Source organism: Echinops telfairi, unplaced genomic scaffold, assembly GCF_000313985.2.
Source record: "Echinops telfairi isolate 266 unplaced genomic scaffold, ASM31398v2 ScPeMD7_12;HRSCAF=54, whole genome shotgun sequence".
Classification (NCBI taxonomy): Eukaryota; Metazoa; Chordata; class Mammalia; order Afrosoricida; family Tenrecidae; genus Echinops; species Echinops telfairi.
The window spans coordinates 2,806,841-2,828,312 of NW_022103909.1; the positions used below are offsets into that span (position 1 = coordinate 2,806,841).

Consider the following 21,472-nt stretch of genomic DNA (forward strand, 5'->3'; position numbering starts at 1 on the left):
AACTGGGTGGGGCTTAACGCTGGTCCTGTCACTGCCCCGAGACTCTTTTAAAAAATAGAAACCAGTGCCCGTCGCCTACAAAACTGCTATGGATTTGTAGAAATCTAGGCAAGATTAAGTCACCAGTAATAGGAACAGCACGATCATTTCCTCCTAGGGCTCAGCAGGAACTCATCACCCTTAAACCATTGTAACTGAGATCTCTTCCCAAGTTTTTGAGTGCGAGGAGCACAAGATGTCTACACAGTAGACAATTTTTAAAATAAATCTTGCCCTTCAGTTTATAATTTAGTGATTTCTTTCACACAGCATCACTTCGTTCTAGTCACCAGCAGCTTAATATTCATTTGTCACCAAGTAGGAGACGTAAACAATTCGCGTGTTGATTTTGAGAGAGGACAATTCTGGAGTCCACTACCCAGTCTTTCACTTCGGCCGCACCGTGAATCTTTGGGTGTGGGAACGACTCTCCTCTTCCTCGCACAAACTATTATCATAACCAGAATGTTTATTTAGAAAAACTACACACCTACCACATGGCCATCTCCACTCCCAGGTGCTTATACGAGAGCAATGCAAGCGCACGCCCTGCAGAGATGTGCACGAGTGTTCATGGGAGCTTTACTTGTGTCGCTGAAGACTGGACATCCATCAACGAGTGAACGAACAGAGTACAGTACTGCCACACATGGAACATTACTCAGCAATAACAAGAAAGGAATCACTTGGAGAAAGAGAAAGTAGGTGAGGGGCTACCAGAGGCTGGGGAACTATTGCTTAATGAGTACAGAGTTTGTGTGTGGGATGGAGGGTTCTGGAAATAGACTGCGGTGGTGGTTGTGTCAGGCTGTGTGTTTAAATGATGCCATGCATCTGACACTTGAAAATGGTGAGAATGCACATTTCATGTGATATGTGTGTAACATTAAGTAGATATTTAATAGCAATGCTTTGCTTTTTAAAAGGAAGGAAAACACTGATACAGCAACATGAATGAATCACAAAATAATTATACAGAGTGAAAGAAGCTAGGCACATACACAAGCCAAGCTGTCTTATTTATGAAAACTTCCAGAAAAATGCAAACCAAATGGACAGTGACAGAAAACAGCAGTGGTTTCCTGGGGCTAGGGGTGGGCAAAGGCTGGAGGGAGGGATTTTAAAGGAATTATGAACACACTTTGAAGGTGATGCATATGTTTGCTATCCTGATTGTAGTGAGAAGCCTAGCCCATGGGCCACTGCCATCAAGCTAATTCCGACTCACAGAGACCCAATGGAGTGTTTCTGAGGCTAAAAATCTTTACAGGAGCAGACAGCCTCTTCTTTCTCCTGAGGAGTAGCTGGTAGGTTTGAACCACTGCCCTTGTGACTGGCAGTCCAACACTTACCCAACAGTCCCACCAGGGTTGCTTACAGAAACCCAAATATTGCATTTTTAAATACAGGCTATGTATTGCATATCAACATAGCTCAATAAAGCTGTCTAAGAATGAACTTAAAATGGCTCGTGGGGGTGCAAATGATGCCTGGCAGTTAGTCTGCACAATCTGAGCGATTCTGCCCGACAAGCTCCTGGAAAAAGAGTGCCTCCCATCGTGTTCACACAGCCCAAAGCAAGGCCGGTCTTGACTTAGAACAGCAGGCAAGCCCAGCTTCATCGGAAAAAGGTCTCAGCCCAACAACCACTGGCAAACAGTGCCAGCGGAGGAGACTGCAGGCTGGAGCTTCAAGAACAAATACAAGAAACCACGACCAAGCCAGTGAGTGAAAGACAACCCGAGCCCTCTGTGCGGGAAGAAGGGTGCGTGTGTGGGCAGGTGGGGTGGAGCAGTGGGCTGTGCTACGGTCGGACAAGAAGGTGTTGTCCTCTCCAGGGAGTTAGAGCTTTCAGCTACCCCTTCAAGAGGGGCAAAGGAATTTTCTCTGTAGGCCAGGGGAGTGTTTGAAATGTAAGAAGGAAAAATCCTTTGAACCTAAGATGGGGCAGCTTGGAAATAAAGTTAAGTTTAGGACGTTGGTTCTGGGTGGAGTGCCAACCTGAACCCATCTTGGGCTACAAATTCTGAGCGGCAATTCTAGTACTCAACCCAACACAGGCAGCTGAGGGGCATTCTGCGAGCCCCTCAGGAGGCCCTTGGCACCTGCAGCAGGCCTGGCTATGTTCACAGGGAGGGGGCTGGGCTGACGCCTGATTGGCATAAGTTTGACCATTCACATGGAGATATCTTCCAAGGAAGGAGCACCCACTAAGTATAAATATGCGAGGATCACTCTACTTATGAGAATCCTCCAAACAGTTTGCTATTCTTGCATTTCCCCATAGTTTATGAAGAAGAAAAACATTAAATGAATTAATATTGTAAGTAATATTGGCGTTTAAAAAAAAAAAAAAAAGATCTCCCCTCACGCACCACATATTTGAAAAGTTGGGTGAACCATGCAAGGACTAGTGCTCCCAAGTGAACCAGACTGCTGGCTGGCCGGTCTGGGTGCACAGTCTTAGCTCAGCCAGTCACAACTCCTGGGCAAGTCGGTGCTTAGGGTGTAAATTCTGTTTCCTCCATCACTTCTCACTCACGGTAGATTATTCCCATTCGTGTTTTCTATTTAGGGGTTGTGCGCTCACGTTCAATGGATCTTTTTCCATGGGAATCTTAAGTCCCTATGTTGATTTATACAGGTGTTTTGTGTCCCAGTGTTTAAACGCCGGCCTAGGTCCATGTTCTAATGTTAGTTTTTATCAAACAGTTGGTGAAATGTAAGCCTTGTGCCCTGCTGGCCACATATTTCCAGAGAAGGCTGGTGCCTCCATCGCCCCAAGGGCAGGCCCGAGGCAGGCTGTCTGGACACCTTCCTTACAGGTAGGTCTGCTTCCCCCAGTTCACTCTCTGTCCCTCAGAGAGCCCAGTCCCAGTGTTCATCCTGCCACAGGCCACTGCGTTCTCTGTTAATAACCATGTGGTCATTCAAACGCAGGCCCCTTGTTTACGAACCCCTCCCACCCCGTCCCAGCCAGAGCAGCCAATGGGAGCCCCTCGCCCCCCTCCGATGTGCAGTGTTCATTCTCTCTCTCTTGCTCCTTTATGTATCTAAAATGAAGCTGGTTATGTTTTATCCGCCTTTTCTAGAGACCCTTTCTTTCCCGTAAGCAGTTCTACCCTGTCCTATAGGCTTGCTGTGAGTTGGGCGTCAGCTGGATGGCAGTGCGTGGCTTGGCTGGGCTTTCCTTTCCTCTACCTCGGGAACTCCCGAGCTCTACAAACTGCCTCCCCAACAAACTCAGGCTCCTGTGCTGCTGGCTCTTTCCATCTGTGAATGGCTGAAAGGGTTGTTGAGACAACAAACAAATACAACCCACACACATTAGAAGTGTGGCCCCTTTGACGGTACGCAGAGGTACTGACTCATGGTAACTATGAAATTACTCTTATTGCTGTACCTTTCATATGAAATGTGCTATTTGAAATAGAGAAATCCTATCCATCAAGTGGATTTTTCTTGTGCTTTGACTTTAAAGATAGTGACTATTTGCTAGCCTCTTCTGTAATTGTGGACTATCATTTATAAACCATACACAGAATGCTGGCATGCTACTAAAATGATTCCTCTCTGGTACATCTTTGGGGTTGGACGCTCTCCGATAGCAAGCATTGTTCAGCTTGCTTGGAATCATACTCTTTCCAGTACCATGCACACGAGAGGAGTAGCAACTTACACTAGGAAGAAAAACGTCCTAGCATGATACTGTGGGAGAATGGAGTGTGACACTTGATTTCAGTTTGACTTGGGGCAAGTCACGTGGTAGCCATCCACCGGTTGGTCTCCTCATTGCTGAAGAAACTGGGCCTGCCTACTTCACAGAAGGAGCCCTCGTGGCGTAGTGGGTATGTGTTGGGTTTTGATCCGAAAGGTCAGCAGTTCGAAACCACCAGGTGTTCCAAGGGAGAAAGAGGGGCTTTCTACTCCAGTAGTTAGTCTTGGAAACTCCCGGGGCAGTTCTACCCTGCCCTATGTGAGCCGGCATCGCTCGCAGTGTTGTTACAGGAGGCAATAGCTGCGACGACAGTCCTTTGATCGCTACAGCTCCCTGACCTCATTCAACTATGGGAAGAACAGAACAGTCTCCCACTCTGCTTACAAGCATCACTGTCATACACAGGAAAATACTTCTGCTGTCTCACAGAGACCCTAAAGGACAGAACAACACCGCCTTATAGGGTTTCCAAGGAGGTGAGCTTTCTGGAGGAGCCTGGCAGCACAGTAACTAAAGCACTCGGTCAGCTGCTAACGGGAAAGTCTGCAGTTCAAATCCGCCAGTCTCCCTGCAGGAGAAAGCTGTGTGTGTCCATAAAAGCTGGAGGACGGCTCTGCGTTGGGATCAAGGCCACATCCAGCGACGGGCTTGGGCTTTAGGCACAATCTTTGTTGAAACGGATGGCACATCTTTCTCCTGCGGAGTGGCTGGTGGTTGGCAGCCGAGCATTTAACCACTGTGCCACCAGAGCGCCTTCATGGAGAGGCCCGTCTCTTTGTGTCTGCCCTGTGAATGCCTCAAGCAGGGCCCTGAGTGAGGCAGACATCTGAATATCAGCTTCGCTCTCCGCACCAGCTGCGAGCCTGCGGTGCTGTGGGGCCATTATGCGGGCTATTTGGTCATCTAAGCCCCGTCAGGCGCAGCTCAGGGCAGGTCCACATGAGCCCAGGAAAAATGTAGGCTGTGGTGTTGGGCACTGTGTTTACCCATATGAATGAGTAATGGGTTACACAAAGGATCCCTACAAAGAAAAGACTGAGGTAATTGCCTCATGACATTAGCAAATGATTTCAGCACATAAAGGGGGAGCAGAATGGCAGCAATTCACGTGGTCTGAACGCCTGCACCGGGCCACAGGCCCTCAAGAGCCACAGAGACGGCTACCAGCTTGGAGAATTTCAATGTTCCAGTCTGCACCATGGGAATGAGTGGCTGTCCCAACCAGCAAACTTTACGTTGACCGGAACTCTATGATTTGAAAACGATTTATGAACAGAAGACAGATGATTTCCCATGCCAATTATTTACCATATTTTCTAGACTATATGATCCTATAAATGAAGTCAAGATTTAGGACCTATTGTACTCCTTTGGTGAGCTCTAAATTTTGATCCATTTGGTAATTTCGACGAGTATGTATTACGTGCCTCCCTCAGCAGCTCCCCTAGAGACCCGGTTCTGACAGGACCCACCCGAGGTCAGTGCCGGGAGCCACACATCCTCTGTGCTGTGCCTGGGGTGGCATCCCAAGTAAGTCTGGCACAAAGGCAGGCTATCTGAAAGTAGAGAAACTCTGGGAGAGCACAACTTTTCTAGGAAGAAAGCCCAAACAAGATCATTTTTAGAGCTGCTTCAGGACCTGCTTCATTAAAAACCATCTACGCTGTCGCTGGGAGGGCTTGTTGAGTTGACTCGGAGTCACAGTGCCCATGGGATAGAACAGAGCTGCCCCGTCGCCTTTCTTGTCATCAGTGCAAGAGTGGAATGGCAGGCCTTTCTCTCAAGGAGCCACTGGTTGGGTTTGGAGAATCCACCCCTTAGTGCCTAACTGTTCTACCGCCAGGCCCCCTTGAGAACAGCCTGTGACACCCCAGGGCACTCAAGCTGATTCCAACTCAGAGTGACTGGAAAGACCAGGGCAGAACTGTCCCTGGAGGTTCCCGAGGCTGTGAAGCTTTAAAGGAGTAGCAAGCCCCATCTTAGTCACACGGACAGTAGCTCTTTCGAACCGCTGACCTTGCCATTAGCAGCCCAACGTGTAATCCCCTGCCCCACCAGGGCGCCAGTGATCCTCTGCGGCAGGGTAAAATTGCCTCACAGTGGTTCCAATGACTACAAGAAGCCTTATAGAAGGAGATGGCCACGTCCTTCTTCCGCGGGACAGTTGGTGGGTTCGAACCAGTGGCTTCAGTTAGCAGCTGAGAAATGAATCCTTGCACCACCAGGGCTGCTCCTTTAAAACAGCCGGCAATGCACAATAATGCCAACGCTCCTCACCCTCCCCGCGTCGGCATTCTTCTGGATGGCACCCTTTGAGGACTTCCAGCAGTCAACCAGAGTACACATGCCACGTGGCACCTATGGACCAACCCCAGGTCAGGCTGCAGCAGGTCCTGGGAGCTAGTGACAAGCTGTAAGCAGGGGCTCTTGGAGAGTCATGGTGACCCCAGGACCTCCGGGAGAGTGTCACATTTGAAGCTGGATTTGTAAATAGGACTCTAGCATAAATTCCATGCCGTCTAAAATGAAAGGTGCCAACAGAAGCCCCCTAACACAGCTCTTCCCACCTGCCCTCCTAGAGCACAGTCTTCATCCTGGCTCTGCGTGTGGTTGCTGAATGGGCGTATCACGGCCTGGTCCCGTGTGGGGGCTGTGCGAAAAGGCACGGGACGCGCGAGTTCTCAATGCTTCCTGGGGGAGAAGCCCTCTGCTACTTGACAACACAGATGTCCGGGGTTTTCCAAATGTTTCTCAGAGATTCCCCAGAACAGGACGAGGAACCTTCTCATGACTGTGCTCTGCAGAGAATAGATCTTAGGAGAGAGGACTGCATGTTTCCATCCTGAAATTATAAAACACTTAAGGTGACCAAGAAGAGTATGCCCCATCCTCAAGACTGTAGTTAAGAGTAGAACAACAGTGTTTAGAAATACGGGGTCGGGAATCCAGGATGGATGAGCCCTATAGGACCAGTGGTGTGAGTGGCAAAACAGGGAGGGTAAAGGGAGAATGGGTAGGAAAGAGGGAACCGATTACATGGAACTGTGTGTGACCTCCTCCCTGGGGGACAGACAACCAAAAAGTGGATGAAGGGAGACGTTGGACAGGGCAAGATATGACAAAATACCAATTTATAAACTATCAAGGGCTCATGTGGGAGGGGGGAGCGGGGAGAGAGGGGAAAAATGAGGACCTAATGTCGGGGGTTTAAATGGAGAGAAAATGTTTTGAGAAATGATGTACAAATACGCTTTACACAATTGATGTGTGTATGGATTGGGATAACAGTTGTATGAGCCCCTAATAAAATGTTTAAAAAAAAAAAAAAAGAAATACGGGGTCCTGTCGTGAGTTCCAAAGGACGACGGCCCATTCCCGTCTCAGAACAATTCATAATGCTCCTGAGGAACCTGTGCTCTGAGACGCAGTTATGGAGCAGAACAAGGACTGGACCCCTCTGCTCTATTTACTCAGTGTGTAAGCTGAGCAGATAATCTGAGAAGCTGGACTAGATGAAGAGGAGCGCAGTACCAGGACCGGAAGAAGGCTCAGGATCAAGCTGAGATAACGGATGACATAACCGTGCTGGCTGAAAGGACTTGAAGCCCATGCTGGTGAGGAGTCAAGACCGCGGTCTTCAGTGAACTGAAAGTCAAGGAGATGAAAACAGCAAGGCTGGAGGAGCGCCGAGAAGCAACAATTTGTTTAGTGGAGACAAGAGCGCAGTTGTCAAGGATTTCGTTTTGCTGGGTTCCACCACGAATGCTCATGGAAGCAGCAGTAAAGTAACCAAATGGGCAAATCTGCCCCAGACCCCTTAGAAGTGCTGCAGAGCAAGGAGGCCCCTTTGAAGGCAGTGGTGGGCCTGCCTGACGCACGTCAAGGTAGCCTCATTGGTCTCAGATGCATGTGAGATGTAAGACTGAGGAAGAACTGATGCATTCAGAGCAGGGTGTTAGCAAATAACAGGAAGTATACCAATAACAGGAAGTATACCACAGACGGCAAGAAAAACGAACGCGTCTTGTGTTGGGAAAAGAACCGGCAGAATGTGATGGGGAAGTGAGGGGGCGCCAGACTTCGCCTCACGTATTTTGGATATGTTATCAAGAAGGACCCTGGCCCTGGAGAAGGACATCATGTTTTATAAAACAGAGGGCCAGTGAAAAAGTGGCAGACCCTCAACAAGAGGGACTGGCACGGTGGCTGCCACAGGGCTCCCCCCCACAGCCACCAGTAGCGAGGATAGGGCTGAACCAAGCCGCAATTCATTCTGTTGCCCCTGGGGGCATTAGGGGACTGAGTGGCCTCAGCAACCCCACAAGCCGCGCCAACCACAACAGGTCCTATTCAGCAGTGAACAGCCAGGATTTGTTTCTTCCCCTCAGGCAGTGACTTCCACTAAAAGGGGGTAAAAATGGCTTCCATTCCTTCTGAGTATTCCCAAGATCCTTTGCTGGACTCCCCCATCTCGCCTGCGGCCATGAGCACAGAAGACTTCCTCTGATCACTGCATTTCTTTAATTCAGCAGGGGAGAGAATTGTTTCTGGGCGCCACGTGTCACGTGGCTCCCTACCCTTTGCCACCGACTACAAGTGAACCCTCAGCCGCACTGCAGGGGAATCTTGGCCAACAAGATGTGCAGCTAAGCTGAGAGCCTCCTTTGTCCACAGAACCAACTGGTGTTGCACGAATGTGGAAGGGAAACCATCCAAGATTTCGAATGAGTGGGCTTCAAGTACGCAGCAGAACGGACACAGAATGTCTTATTGTGGGGGTCTGCGAGAGGAAGCCTCTGGCCATGTTGTAAGTGTCACTTGAAGCCACAGAGCTGTTTCTCTTGCAAACAAATTGACACCACATACGTGAGGGGTGGGACGGGGACGGGGCGGGGGGGCACACACAGTTAATAAGCCCACAGTACACCCCAATGCTCAGACCTACTTGCCCAAACCTGGGCGAAAACCGTGACTATGAACGGGGATCGGCAAACAGCTTCACAGCTTGACAGCCGCGAGGAGAAGTCAGACCCGACCATGCAAACCCTTCCTAGGGCTCCCCAACGGCACCACAAGCAGCGCGGGCCACAAGAGCACACGCGCAAGGAGAAAAACCATCCTCCGAAGATTTCCTTAGCAATAACATGACAGTAAAGAGAAAGACATTCATCAAAATGAGGCTCTGAAACAGATTTAATATGCTTACTCAAGGTCTACATCAAGATCCCGCAGGAGGATTTCTCCCCAAAATAAAGTTTGCTTGTCTTTAAAAAAACAGAGGCCCACTCCCGGAGAGTGGGGATGGCATGAAGGCAACGCGCTGCCTCGGCTCTCAGGGACCCATCAAACAGAAATGGATTCCTCTAAGAATGATATAAATGTATACAAAATACATTACCCCCTCACACACTTTCATACATATTTCAAATCTATTCCCATCGTTAATGATGCACAAAACGTCCCACTCTACTTTCTCCTATAACTGTGGCATCTGAGGAATACAGGGGATTTCAAGAACGCAGGAGTCTGAGGTCAAATTTTATATACGTTACTGGATTTGGCAGGATTTTTTGAGACCCTGAACTTTGGCTTATATAAATTATGGTGGGGTGGGGTGGGGGTGGGGGAATCACATACAGAAATGCTGGAGGTTCAGAAGGGAGGGGAAACGCTTTAAAATAGCTCTTAAGTTATCTTTGCATGTTGCTGATGATGTGACCATGGGAACCTGTCCCCTCCGGTGGGCCCCCAGTCACTGCTGCTGATGCAGAGAGTTCAGCTCCTACCTCAGAAAAGGAAGCAGCCAGCTTATTTCAGGCACGACAAGCACACACTGGCGGAGAGAGGAGGTTCCGATAAACCTACCAGGAGGCGTGCAGGCATCTGCGGGAGACTGGACAAACGTGGACCGCCTTTTGGTCGGCATGGGCAGAGCCATTTTCTGTTCTTTATGCTTCGCAAGTGCGGCTTGAACGGCTTCTGTGTGGATGTCTGAAAAAGTACACATTTACACTCGTTAGCTCCTGGCTCTTCCACGTGGTCACCACTGTGGGTTAGATGACCATGGCCTCAACCCTGGTGAGAACATTAGGAAGTGCTTACATGATTTCTACTAATTGTTTTAGACCAGTAAAAAAAAAAAAACACGAAATGAAAAATACAGACCGAAGAACTCAAGGACATAACAGACCAGACCAGGTGCTGACAGTGCGGGTGTGTGTGTGTGTGTGTGTGTTGGGGGGTGGGGTGGAGAGGGGTAGTGAGGAGAGCCTCTTGAGCCTAACATGCATCTGTGCCCAGACAGGGACTCCCACACCTCTGCTGGCCCCAGTGATGGAGGGGAGTAGGGAGACGGGAGGGGAGGGGCACTGGAGGACAGTCACTATTTCTCAAGAAAAGACACAAGATGGGCTGAACAGGCTGAAAGCATACTTGGCCGAGACCACAGGAGCGGAAGGCTTGGCTTGAATCTAGAAAAATATAATGGAGACGTTACTGGTTTGCCACTTGGGCCACCACTGAGGGCTTTACTGAGAGCCTGAATATCTAACAAAAAAGCCAAAAAACACCCCAAACCCGCCAGGCCTTTCTTCTGAGGAATCACTGAGTGAGTCTGAAAGGCCAGCCTTTCACACAAACCCTTTGTCACTCATGGGCCCCGCCTTTAAAAAGAGCACAATCTCAACATGGCAATGCCATCACGTCCATGGGAAGGCCCAGGGAGGGGACTCTAGAGGACTGCTCCAGAGGGGCCCAGGGCTGGGAACTCGAACAGCAGGAGCCGGAGCACATCAAGCCCACCTGCCGCTCCTGTGAAGATCTCCATGGAAACCCACAGGGGCAGTTCTGCACTGACCTCTGGGGTTGCCCCGAGTCAGAATCGACTAGAGGACAGTGGGGTGTGGGTTTTGTTTTTCAAACTTGATGGAAGCCAATGGCTACTGATTTCACTAGAGCAGTGGTTGGTTCTCAAACTGTGGGTTGAGACCCCGTTGGGGGGGGTCCAACAACCCTTTCACAGGGGTTGCCCGATTCATAAAAGTAGCAAAATGACAGTGATGAAGTAGCAATGAAAATAATGTTATGGTTGGGGGTCACCACCACATGAGGAGCTGTATGAAAGGGTCGCAACATTTCGGAAGGTTGAGAACCACTGCTGCTGAGTGTGACCCGCTGACCTTCTGGCTAGCTTGGGAGGAGCGGCTAGCCATAACTCCACCAGGGCTGGCCGCCTGTCGAAGAGGAACCTTAGAATGAACACAGGCAATCAGAGCCCTTGTTCTCTCTCCCTCCCACCCTCCCAACTCACCCCACATTGTTACGGAATGGAGTCCATTGGACCCAATGTTTTGTAGTCTGCTGATTTTAACTTTTCGAAAACCGAGGGAAGTAGGCAACAACTGAGGTGGCTTCCCCGTTCACAAAAATGCAAGCCCCCTTTCTCTAGGAAAGGGCCCGAAACATAGCCAAGAGGCATCCTGACAGGCCTGGCTGTGCTGCACAACTATGCTCCCTTGGAAGAGCTGAACCAATCAAATCCTGCCTTGGGCATTTCAAGTGCAAACAAAGCAACTGCAGGCTCAAGAGTCCCGTCAACTTTCAGGGCCTTGCCCTGGAAAGAAGCATGGTGGAACTCCTCAACGGAGATCCTCAGCACGGCCTCTCCCTGCCTACGGCTCTTCCGGCTCCTCCTTTGCTTCTGACTTGTGTCAGCTATTTATGGCCCGGTTCTGGAAACACTCCTCCCCCAAAGCTTTCCAACATCGTTTTACAAGGCTGCACACTACCGCACTATACGGAGGAACCTTGATTTAGTTAACCAATCTCTTATGACCGGAAATTAAGTTGTTTCCAAATGTTTGCTACTATCTCTATAATAAGGAGCGTTCAATAGTTTCACCTTAGAGTACATGTCCAATTACTAGTTACAACCATTGCTGAAGTCAAAGTGTGTGCCCTTTTCTTCCATAAATGAGTATTTCCTACAAGCAAAATATATCTCCCCAAATACATTTACCTCAAATCCAGAAATCCAGCATTGATACAAATTATGACCTAACCCACAATTCCTATTCTAATTTAGCCAACTGCCCCAACAACATTCTTTATTGTCTTACAGTGAACCCTCGCCACTTCGCGCTTCAACTTCCGCGGCTTCACTCTATCGCGGTTTTTGCGTAACAGTGCATGCTCTGTCATTACTGCCACTGATTGGCTCATACTGTACACGCTTGATGCCAAAAATAATATAATAAATAATAAATGATAATTGTAACGTCCAAAATGTTTTACTGTATTTTCCCTTTTTCATTTAATAAATTGGGTAATACGAGTGTAATGGTGACTAAAGGGTGTTTTTTCATGTCCTCTATGCTCTAACTACGAAAATATTTTATTTACAAATAAGGAATCCTACTTCGCGGGATTTCATTTATTAGGGTCTAGAACCAATTAACCGCGATAAACGAGGGTTCACTGTATCCCCCTTTTCCCTGATCCAGGATCCAATACAGAATCACACCTTTTCTTTAAGCTGTCACGTGTATTTATCTCCCTACAACTTGACATAGATGCCCAGTCTTTCTTTGTAATTTCATGACCTTGACACTTTTGAAGAGTAAGAGTACTGTTAGGCACTCAACTGTGTGCCCCATAAAACATGGGTTGAACTCCTGGCTCTTGTACCATGAAAAACATACTGTTTGGATAGAGGGTTGTTCTTCTATTAAAGAGGTCAGGTACAACCAAAAGGTAGGGGGTTCAGATTCAACCAGTCACTGTGTGGAGGAAAGATGAGCTGTTACCAAGGACTTACAGTCTCAAATGCCCTAAGGAGTAGTTCTACTTTATCCTACAGGGTGCAGCATATCCTGGGCAAAGTTACATACATGTTAACACAGACAAACACTTTGAGGGAACCAGTTGCTAAACATGGAGATTCAGAACCGTAGTTGGAGGGTGGGGGGCAGGAGGGGGGCACCATGGTTGCTTGCATAAGATTGTTCACAATGAAAATATTCTATATTCTACTTCGATGAGTAGTGACTGGGGTCTGAAAAGCTAATGAGCAGCCATCTAAGGTGCAATTAATTATTGGTCTCTCTCCCCACCCACAGGAAAGAAGAGTGATGCCAATAAAAAGACAAACGGAGATAATTAATCCAGTGGACTGATGGACCATGAAAACACCAAGCTCCACAACCCCGAGCCCAGAGGTACTAGAATGGTGCTCAGCGACCACTACCAACTCCTCTGAAAAGGATCACATTAGGAGGTCCTGGGCAGAAAGGGAGCAAAATGTGTAAATACACTCAAAATCATAAAGAAACCAGGCTTACTGGTTGATAGCCTTGTGAGAGTCCTAAGACTATGGTCTGTAGACTTCAGGTCTGGAACTGAACGCATCTTTGCAGTAGAATAATCAGCCATGTAAAGATCAAGGGGCAGCCTTGACCCAAAGACAATGCTTCAGAGGGTCAGGAAAGGAGACAGTAACAGGGAGGATGTAGCAGTGATACTCAGGGAGGGGGTTACAATGGATGAACCCGCATGTGTATGACTTATTCAATGTAAAACTAATATCTGCTCTGCAAATCTTCAACTAATTTACAATAAAAAGTTTAAAAATAACAGGAGTGTTCATTCTCCCACAGCTATGTACAACACTGACACCGACCACTGTTTTTCTCATCTTTCCCAGATCGATACATGGAAAATGTTATTTTACAGTTTTCAACTCTTACTCTTGGCTTGTTTTTATTATAAGGTGGTTAAGACATGGTACACGGGACTACTTCCTTTGCCATGAGACTAGAAGAACTTGATCAAAGATTCTACAGAAAAATCCCAATCAAAGAGAGAAAAACGAGGTGCAGAAAATAAATTCTCCACGAAACCCAGGTGTTAGGGAGCCATTAAAATTGGATGAGCTCCCAAAACGTTGAGATGATTTTTAAAGTTTAAACCTTTAACCAAATTATCAGTTGTCTGTTGGAACTTTAAAAAGTGGTTAGCTTAGTAAGTACAGTGCATCTGCCTTGAGCACTGTCATCTTTTTACAGAATTATCTCACTGACATCAAGCTGACCACGGCAACGAGGAAGGCTGGATGGGGAGCTTCATGGGCAGGGAGTTCAAGACAACTGTGGTGGAGAGATTTGGAAAGGGGCAGAGAGAACGGCACACAACGTGAAGGACGTGACCAATGTCGCTGAACTAACTGCAAGTGTAGAAATTGCTAAAATGGCACATCTTTGGCATGGCATACTTTCACCAAAAAGAAGATATATAACCAAACCAAACTCACTCCCTCCGGTCAATTCTGACTCGTCGTGACCCTATAGGACAGAGTAGAGCTGCCCTGTGGGTTTGAGACTATATATCTTTATAGGAGTAGAAAGCCTCATCTGATGTAAACAAGGGGGCTTCAAAAACCTAGTGGAAAAGTAGAATGAAAAGATAATGGAATTTCCCCACAAACTTCCTGAAGCGTACATCAAAGTTATTTTGCAGTTGACAATTTCTTATTGTCTTTTTTCATCTTTTAGTTTTAGTCTATTTACCCCTCACTGAAATGTATTTTACTATATTTTTATGCCTGAAAGTTTCAGTGATCACTTAGGATACTTCTCTGCAATATACACATCCACTGTATTCAATTTCCTGTGACCATAGGCTTCAGAAATGTTTAAAAATCCTGAACTGATTACTACCATGATTAGCCCACAAGTGGTCAAAACAACATGAACGTGTTCTAACTGCAGTAACTAGTACAAACACTAACACGGCTGCTGGGTGCCATCGAATCGGCCGACCCACAGCGACCGAAGGCACCGCAGAACGAGACACTGCCTGGCCCTGCGCCACCCTCCCAGTCTTCCCCATCTGTGTGCTCCAGCACATTGTTATTACTAGGAACTCTCCTTTTTCTCTTAAAGGCCCGAGGACACAACTGACTTTCAGGCCCAGAGGCAGCACAGCCCCCAGGTGACCTCGCAGGTAAGGACCATACTGTATTTAGATAGCCACAGCAGACAGGTGGGAAGGCGGAGAGGCACTGCTCAAGGAATCCCCTCCAGTCCAACAAGTGGCCATGCCATTTTACTAATTTCGATGGTACCCGTTCCTTCACCATCGTTTGATGTGGCAGAGGCAGCAGTGACTAAAGTCTGTAACAGAAGGCAATTACAACATTAACTCGGGTTAATGAGCTGTGTGCACGGGTAGTGGTGGTGTTAGGAGTAGAACTTCAAATTTTGCAACTCATATTCCCCTGCCTTTACAAATTATGTTTCCTTTGCCTGGAATATCTACATATTGCTACTTGCCCTTCACAGTAGCGCCCATGTCACCACTTCCTCCATCTTTGGTACTCAGTTTCTTCCCTGAGAGCCTTCACGTATGTAGGACAATAACCAGCTAAGGATAGACCAGCAAAGCAAAGCTCATTTACAGGTCATTGAAGGAGATAAAAGATACAGGGTCACTATGAGTCTGAACCACCTCGGTGGTACCCGCCTCTGTACTTCGTTGAAAAGAAGGTTCCGGTTCATTTAAGTCAGCATGTCTTTATCATGTGCTCGTGTCCCGGGAAGCTTCAATCCAGGCTTGCTGAACTGAGCTCAACGTACCTTCCTTGGCACGAGGAGTGCACTAGCAGGCAGTGAAGTGATCCTGGCTTGTCGGTGTCGGCCACCTTAGCACATGTCGCCAGATCAGACTGACGCAGCCAAGTTCACAGTTAGGGTTACAGAGGGAGATACTGTGGCATTTAACTCCTGGTACAGAAGCATAAGAACCCACACTTTGAGTAGAAACCATTAAGAACAACAACTGATCTAGGACTCAAAAGACGTAATGCATTTGTCCAGGGCTATCAAATGCTCTGTCCTGTAGGGTCGCTATGAGCTGAAGTCAACTTGATGGCAGGGGTCTGGTTTGGGCTTAAGTGAGAATATACATATTGAAAAAGACCCAAACATGTACAATGCTGAAGTAAATTTTTTTCCTAAACCCACTACCTCCTAGAAACAGTCTCACCTCAGTTGTTGGGTAGATGACTCTGTCCTCTATGTACAAACCTATATGCATGGCGCTGCCATGATAGGAGGGCTGATTAAGTGGCAGCTGACAATAACAATGACATGAGGATAACAGAGCCTGTTTAGGGAAGGATTGAAAGAGGTCATGCTTGCCAAATGTCTACTCCCCAGCACACAGAAAGCCCTCAATGATATCTGAGACTCTGGGAGCAGACGAGGAGCCCTGGTGGCATAGTGGACGTGTGTTGGGCTAGTCACTGTGAGGTTAGCAGTTCATAACTACCAGCTGCTACGTGGGAGAAAGATGAGGCTTTCCACTCCCATAGAGTTATAGTCTCAAGCCCACAGGAGCAGTTCCCATCCTGCCCTATCGTGTCACCAGGAGCCAGAATCCACTGAATGGCAATGAGTGTGGTTTTGAGTTTCTGTACAAACTAACATAAATAAATTCTTACCATATCATTAAATAATCAGATCACAGGCTACATAACTAAAAAAATTTTACATATACATCAACATTTATGTCAAATAAGTTCCTAAAAGTAGAATTTCTGAAGCAAGGATAATGAGTCTTTAAAATTTTAAATACTGGCAAACTCCTGGGCTATTCCTTTAAGATCGCTGTACCAACTTACTTTTGGTTCTGACTTGAAATAATTTTATGGTGCATTTATATTTATTATACTATTTCAACGTCCCGGAGGCTTTCCTAGTGGCGTCAAGATGGCCATATTTTATTAAATCTGTGATATCACTGATATAAAACATCGCCTGATTGCAGATATGCTAGAATGTGAAAAGTCTCCTTTTTATATCACATGAAATATGGTTCTTTGCAGTCCTGGAAAATGACTGCCTGCCTGCATACACCGACAGAAAAAACATTGTCTGAATAACAGGGCGCTTGAGACTATCAAATCAAAGCTCCCACATCGTCATTAAAAATAGCACCACGATTCCAAAAGCAACTTGCATGTGATTATAAAACAGGTGATAGCAAATTTGCCCAAATCAGGGGACTGTTCCCATTTATAAAACTTTTCAAGGATTAATTAGCAGAGCCTGGTCTTACCCTGTCCTAAGGATTCATAGCATCAAATCACTGAACAAGCTAGTGCACCTGCAGTTGCAAAACTAGCAAGAGAAACTATGGCCGGTCATCCAGCCCTGTCAAAAGGGGAATTTTCACAGGGATTCTGGGAGCAAAGCCTCTTTATCTGCTGAGAGCTGGCAGGTCTCTTCACTGGACCGCACTCATTCACAGCAGCATGCCATTCTCGATCGATCGTGGATAAAGAAGTCACATCCCAGGGCTGGTCCCCGACACAGCGGTCTTCGGACAGAAGCACGTGGAAGCTGGGTATCATTTCCCGGCATTAATGTTGGAGCTGAATAAATGATACAAATGATACCCGACTCCTTTTTGCTTTGTTTTTGTTACTCTGTTGAAGGTGGCTAACTTCTTGAGAGAGAACACCAGGGTAGTTGTCAAAGTGATCTTCGACTGATCACTTTCCAACGTGGGCACTCCCCCGTGTATTTTCCAAACCTCTGACCGTGACACCCGGGAGCAGAAGGGAGCACCCTGCCTCAATGTGCAGGAACAGGAGGGACGGAGTAATAATGTATGTGACGTTTCTCCTGGCTGAGCCTAGAGAATAGAATCAGGTCAGATATTCTAAACTGAATAAATACAAGCACTTCATATTTCTGCCTAAGCTTGAAACATTAATTCCATTTAGATTTGATTATGATCCCTTGAAATGCCCTGGGTGTTCATAAACCTCTGTGAACTAAGAGAATTAGGATTTTCTAGTCATGCTCCCTGGCATCAATATTCAATCCTTCCTGTGTATCAATCATTTTATTCTTAATGTCTGCAATTTTCTCTAAAAACAAGCTATTTTTGCAGGCAACAAGTAAGTGTACCCTGTTTCCAAAGACTGCAGTGGCAAAGCGGAAGTATAGCTTCCTTCGACCCCTGCAATGGATCTGTTTCCCTTCGGTGGCTACAGATGGTTTCCTCTTACTCTGAGAAGCCAGAATCTGGAGACTCTCCATTTCCACACGTGTGTGCTTTCCTTGACAATGCAGTTGAATTCCGAATCCACTGGAAAACCGAATTCTCAACTAAAATCCACACTTCGGTGCCTTTTTCATTTCTCCCCCTCTTGACAGTATTGCCATATACTCTCCTAGCTTTCGGTATGTCTAGGTTTTTAAAAATAACTTTTCTTCCCTGGTTCACTTCTCATTACTAGCTGATGGGGGAGAGCAGTAAGACAAGTGTCTAAAACTCGACTATTACACCTTCTTCCGTCCTTCTGTCCCCAGCCAAAGTCTCCACCGTTGGCTAACCAGTAGCTAATGCACAACCTGCACGCTGATGTTTAGAGTCATCTGACAAACTTGGTGGAAGACAGTGGGGTCCGGAGATGGGGTTTAGCCTGCGAAAGTCCAAAGTTTACACTATGGAGTGAGCTCACTGCGGTTTTTCTGCAGGTGCACAGTTTGGTCCCGGGATGCAGAAAATCATCTTTGTGTCCCTTACTAATAACTCTTTTATTGTACTCTGTAACCATTCACAAACAAGAGGAAACAAAACAAAACTCCTAGAAGGCCAAGGAGGTAAGATGGAGAGGCAAACACGATTCTAGTTAAAGCCTGCTGCTGATGAAATGAACGGTTCCTCAGCTTCAAAAGCAACTGGTGCCCAGGAAATCAGGTGGTTGGCAAGAAGGAGGAGCTCCTGATAAGCTTTTAGATAAGCCCCTCTCGCCTCCATTCTTTCACCGCTCTTTTCATCGTTCCCTTCTTCGGCGACATCAATTCAGCTCCTCAGACCCTGTGTCGGGGCGCAGGGTGCAGGTTGGTCCAGCGCACAGGTTGCAGTGCCAGCACGAGCCGCTGGAATGAAAACATGCTGAAAACCCAGCAGGAGCACTGAGGGCCCCGGATAGTATATTCAAGATTTGGGCTCTGGTCACCTTTCTAGGTCTTTTGGGCCCTGGTAGTGCTGTGTGATGACAGGCCAAGGGTTGCAGGAAGGTGGTAGGTGCTCAAACCTATGAGTCACCATGTGGGAGAAAGATGAGGCGCTCTGCTCGCGCACAGGTTTTCAGTCACAGAAACGCTACCAGGTCGCTACAGTCTGCATCAACTCGGCGGTGTCCGACCTGGCTCAAAACTCCCGTCTGTCATCACTTGGCTCACAAGTCCTGTTCTCTAAGTCTTCTCAACAGATCACTCAAGACTAACCAGGTTGGGCACAGAAGAAAATTCTGATGTGGTTTCCAGTTTGTTTTGCTTTGCTTGGGGGGAGGGAACATGACGGGGGACTGACCACTTCGCAGCTGTTCCTGTCAGTGAATGACAACACTTATCTGTGAAACCAGCCAACACAATGTGGAGGCAGCTCTGCCCCTGTGTATGGTCCCTGTTTTCTCTAGAGCGGTTTCTACAAGAAGGTGGTATTTGTCTGTTTGTCACCTCAAGAAAAGGTTACCGTAACCCTGGCTGGTGCAAGGAAGGCAAACATCTGAAGAAACTAAAAGAGTAGCCATCGAGGACTGAATTGTGTTTGCCTACCACTTATCCCTTACCCCCACCCCAACCCCACCACCACACAAAAAAAAGGTGCCATTTTGGCTGGGCCATGATTCTCAGTGATTTGGCAGCTATCTAGTGATGTAATGTTCAACGATGATGTGGTCAGCCCATCAGTTATAAGAGGATTAGGATGGGCTACCACACCCTTAAATAGGATATAGTAAAGGGTGTGGCTGGGTCACCTTTCATCTGATAAGACATGAAAGGAGAGTGAAGTCAACAGACACAAGGGACTTGACCACCATCAAGGAAGGAGAACTTGGGATCCTTGTGCTGAGAACCTCCTAGGCCCAGGGGAAGACGAATGTCAAGCTATAACAGGGTTCTCCAAGGAACAACAGGTCCAGTGACGTTGACAGAAGACAAGGACCTTCCCCCAGAGTTAACAGAAAGAGGCAGTAAGTCTGTCTTAGAGATAGCACCCTGAATTTGGACTTCTAGTCTTCGAAACTGAGAGAATAAATGTGCTTGTTAAAGCCATCCATTTGCGGTACCTTTTAGAGCAGCACTAGATAACTGAGACACTTTCCCAGTCTGTCTTTTGACTGTATCGGGCCACTTCTTAAAACATTAAGTGTGCTTCAGCGGCCACTCTGAGTTCAAGGCACGGGAGATGATCCTGGAAATCCCTCGTGACGTCACTTTTCCTCCTCAAGGTCTATGGTTTGTTTCTCTGCTCCACAGAGTGGGGCGCCTGGCACAAGTAGCCAGGGGGCCCCGTCACAGTGTGAGCAGGAGCCTGGTGCCAGCATGCCTTGCCTTTTCCCTTCCTGTGGGTACTTTCTGGGTCAGAAGAAAGTAAGTTTGAAAGTTTACTAGTTTGAAATTTCGTGCTGAGTTTTTGTTCCAGCTCCACCAGTTAAGAGACTGGCAAATCAACAGCTTGGCAAACACAAAACCATCTTTTCTTCCAAAGGTCCACTGAGCTCTCCCACGACCGGCCTACCTGACCCCAACTTCCCACCTTTTCATTTACTCACATTCCCTGTCTACTTGCCTGCCTCTCCCTCTAACACCTTCAAATTCCCTTACAGAAGAAATCGACTCCTTTGCTGATCGGCCCCCCACCCCTCACAAAATGGGTCTCCAGGGCACCTGACATAAAGTGGGTATTCAACGGATGAACCACTGGGTGAATGAATGAAGACCTGTCGGTGCTTCCAGGGAAAACCAAACCAAGCATCAGAAAGAAGCTTGCGGGGCGCCCCGATCACGCAGACTGTCGGTGTGCAAACCATTCCACTGACCCTCCCGCCAGTTCCTCCTCACCTGATCGGTATCGTTCATCCCTGGCTCCCCCAGATCGGGTTCGGTGGTACTTAGAAGGAGCGGAAGTTTGAGCTGCAGCTGGAGCAGGTGTCTGGTTCCTGTGTTCTTTCTGTACTGCTGAATCTGTTTCTACAAAAAGGAAGTTTGAAAGATGATTATCCGGTCACAGAAATGGCTCCCACTTCCGGAGTACCTCAGAGCACTCTCAGCACCTTGGAGACAGGTACTGTTGATCTCACAGAGGGTGGGGGGCTGTGCTTCCTGCTGCTGCTGAGCCGGTTTACTGATCTGCTCCACAGATGGTCTAACTCAGCGGTTTAAACAGATTAAAGAGCTGTGCAGTCATCCCCACAATCAATTTTAGATCACGGTCTTCATTCTTGTAGGATGCGCTTCCCATTTCCCCCAAATGTCACCTTGTCTAACCCTAAGGATCTATTATTCATCGAGTTACTGCCACGACAGATTTACCTATCCTGGATGTCAGGTAAAGACAATCAGACCCAAAATCCCATCCGCAGGTGTACCACCAGGCTGATTCCAACTCACAGCAACCCTGTAAGGCAAAGCAGATCTGCCCTGGGAGGTTTTTAGGTCGTAACCTTTAAGCAAAAGGATCACTGGGTTTTTTTCTCCCACAGAATTAACTGTTGGTAGATTTGAATCATTGATCTTTTAGCTAGCAGCCAAGTGCCTGACCAATGTACCATCAGGGCTCTTTAGTGAACAGTTAGAGAACCTTAATACACAAATACATTAAAATGAAGCAAAGACAGCTAGGAGGATAGGAGAAAAG

The 21,472-nt window shown here is 47.4% G+C and overlaps 1 protein-coding gene across 1 annotated transcript in view; it reads right to left on the reverse strand.

The window, feature by feature from the left end:
- Positions 1-21,472, reverse strand: part of DIP2B (disco interacting protein 2 homolog B) — a 129,188-nt gene that overhangs the window by 75,160 nt on the left and 32,556 nt on the right. The window contains exons 3-4 of the mRNA XM_045287226.1: positions 20,677-20,805; positions 9,623-9,748 (exon numbers count right to left, since the gene is read on the reverse strand). Coding sequence (XP_045143161.1) covers positions 9,623-9,748; positions 20,677-20,805 — 255 coding nt within the window. The remainder of the gene's footprint in view (positions 1-9,622; positions 9,749-20,676; positions 20,806-21,472) is intronic.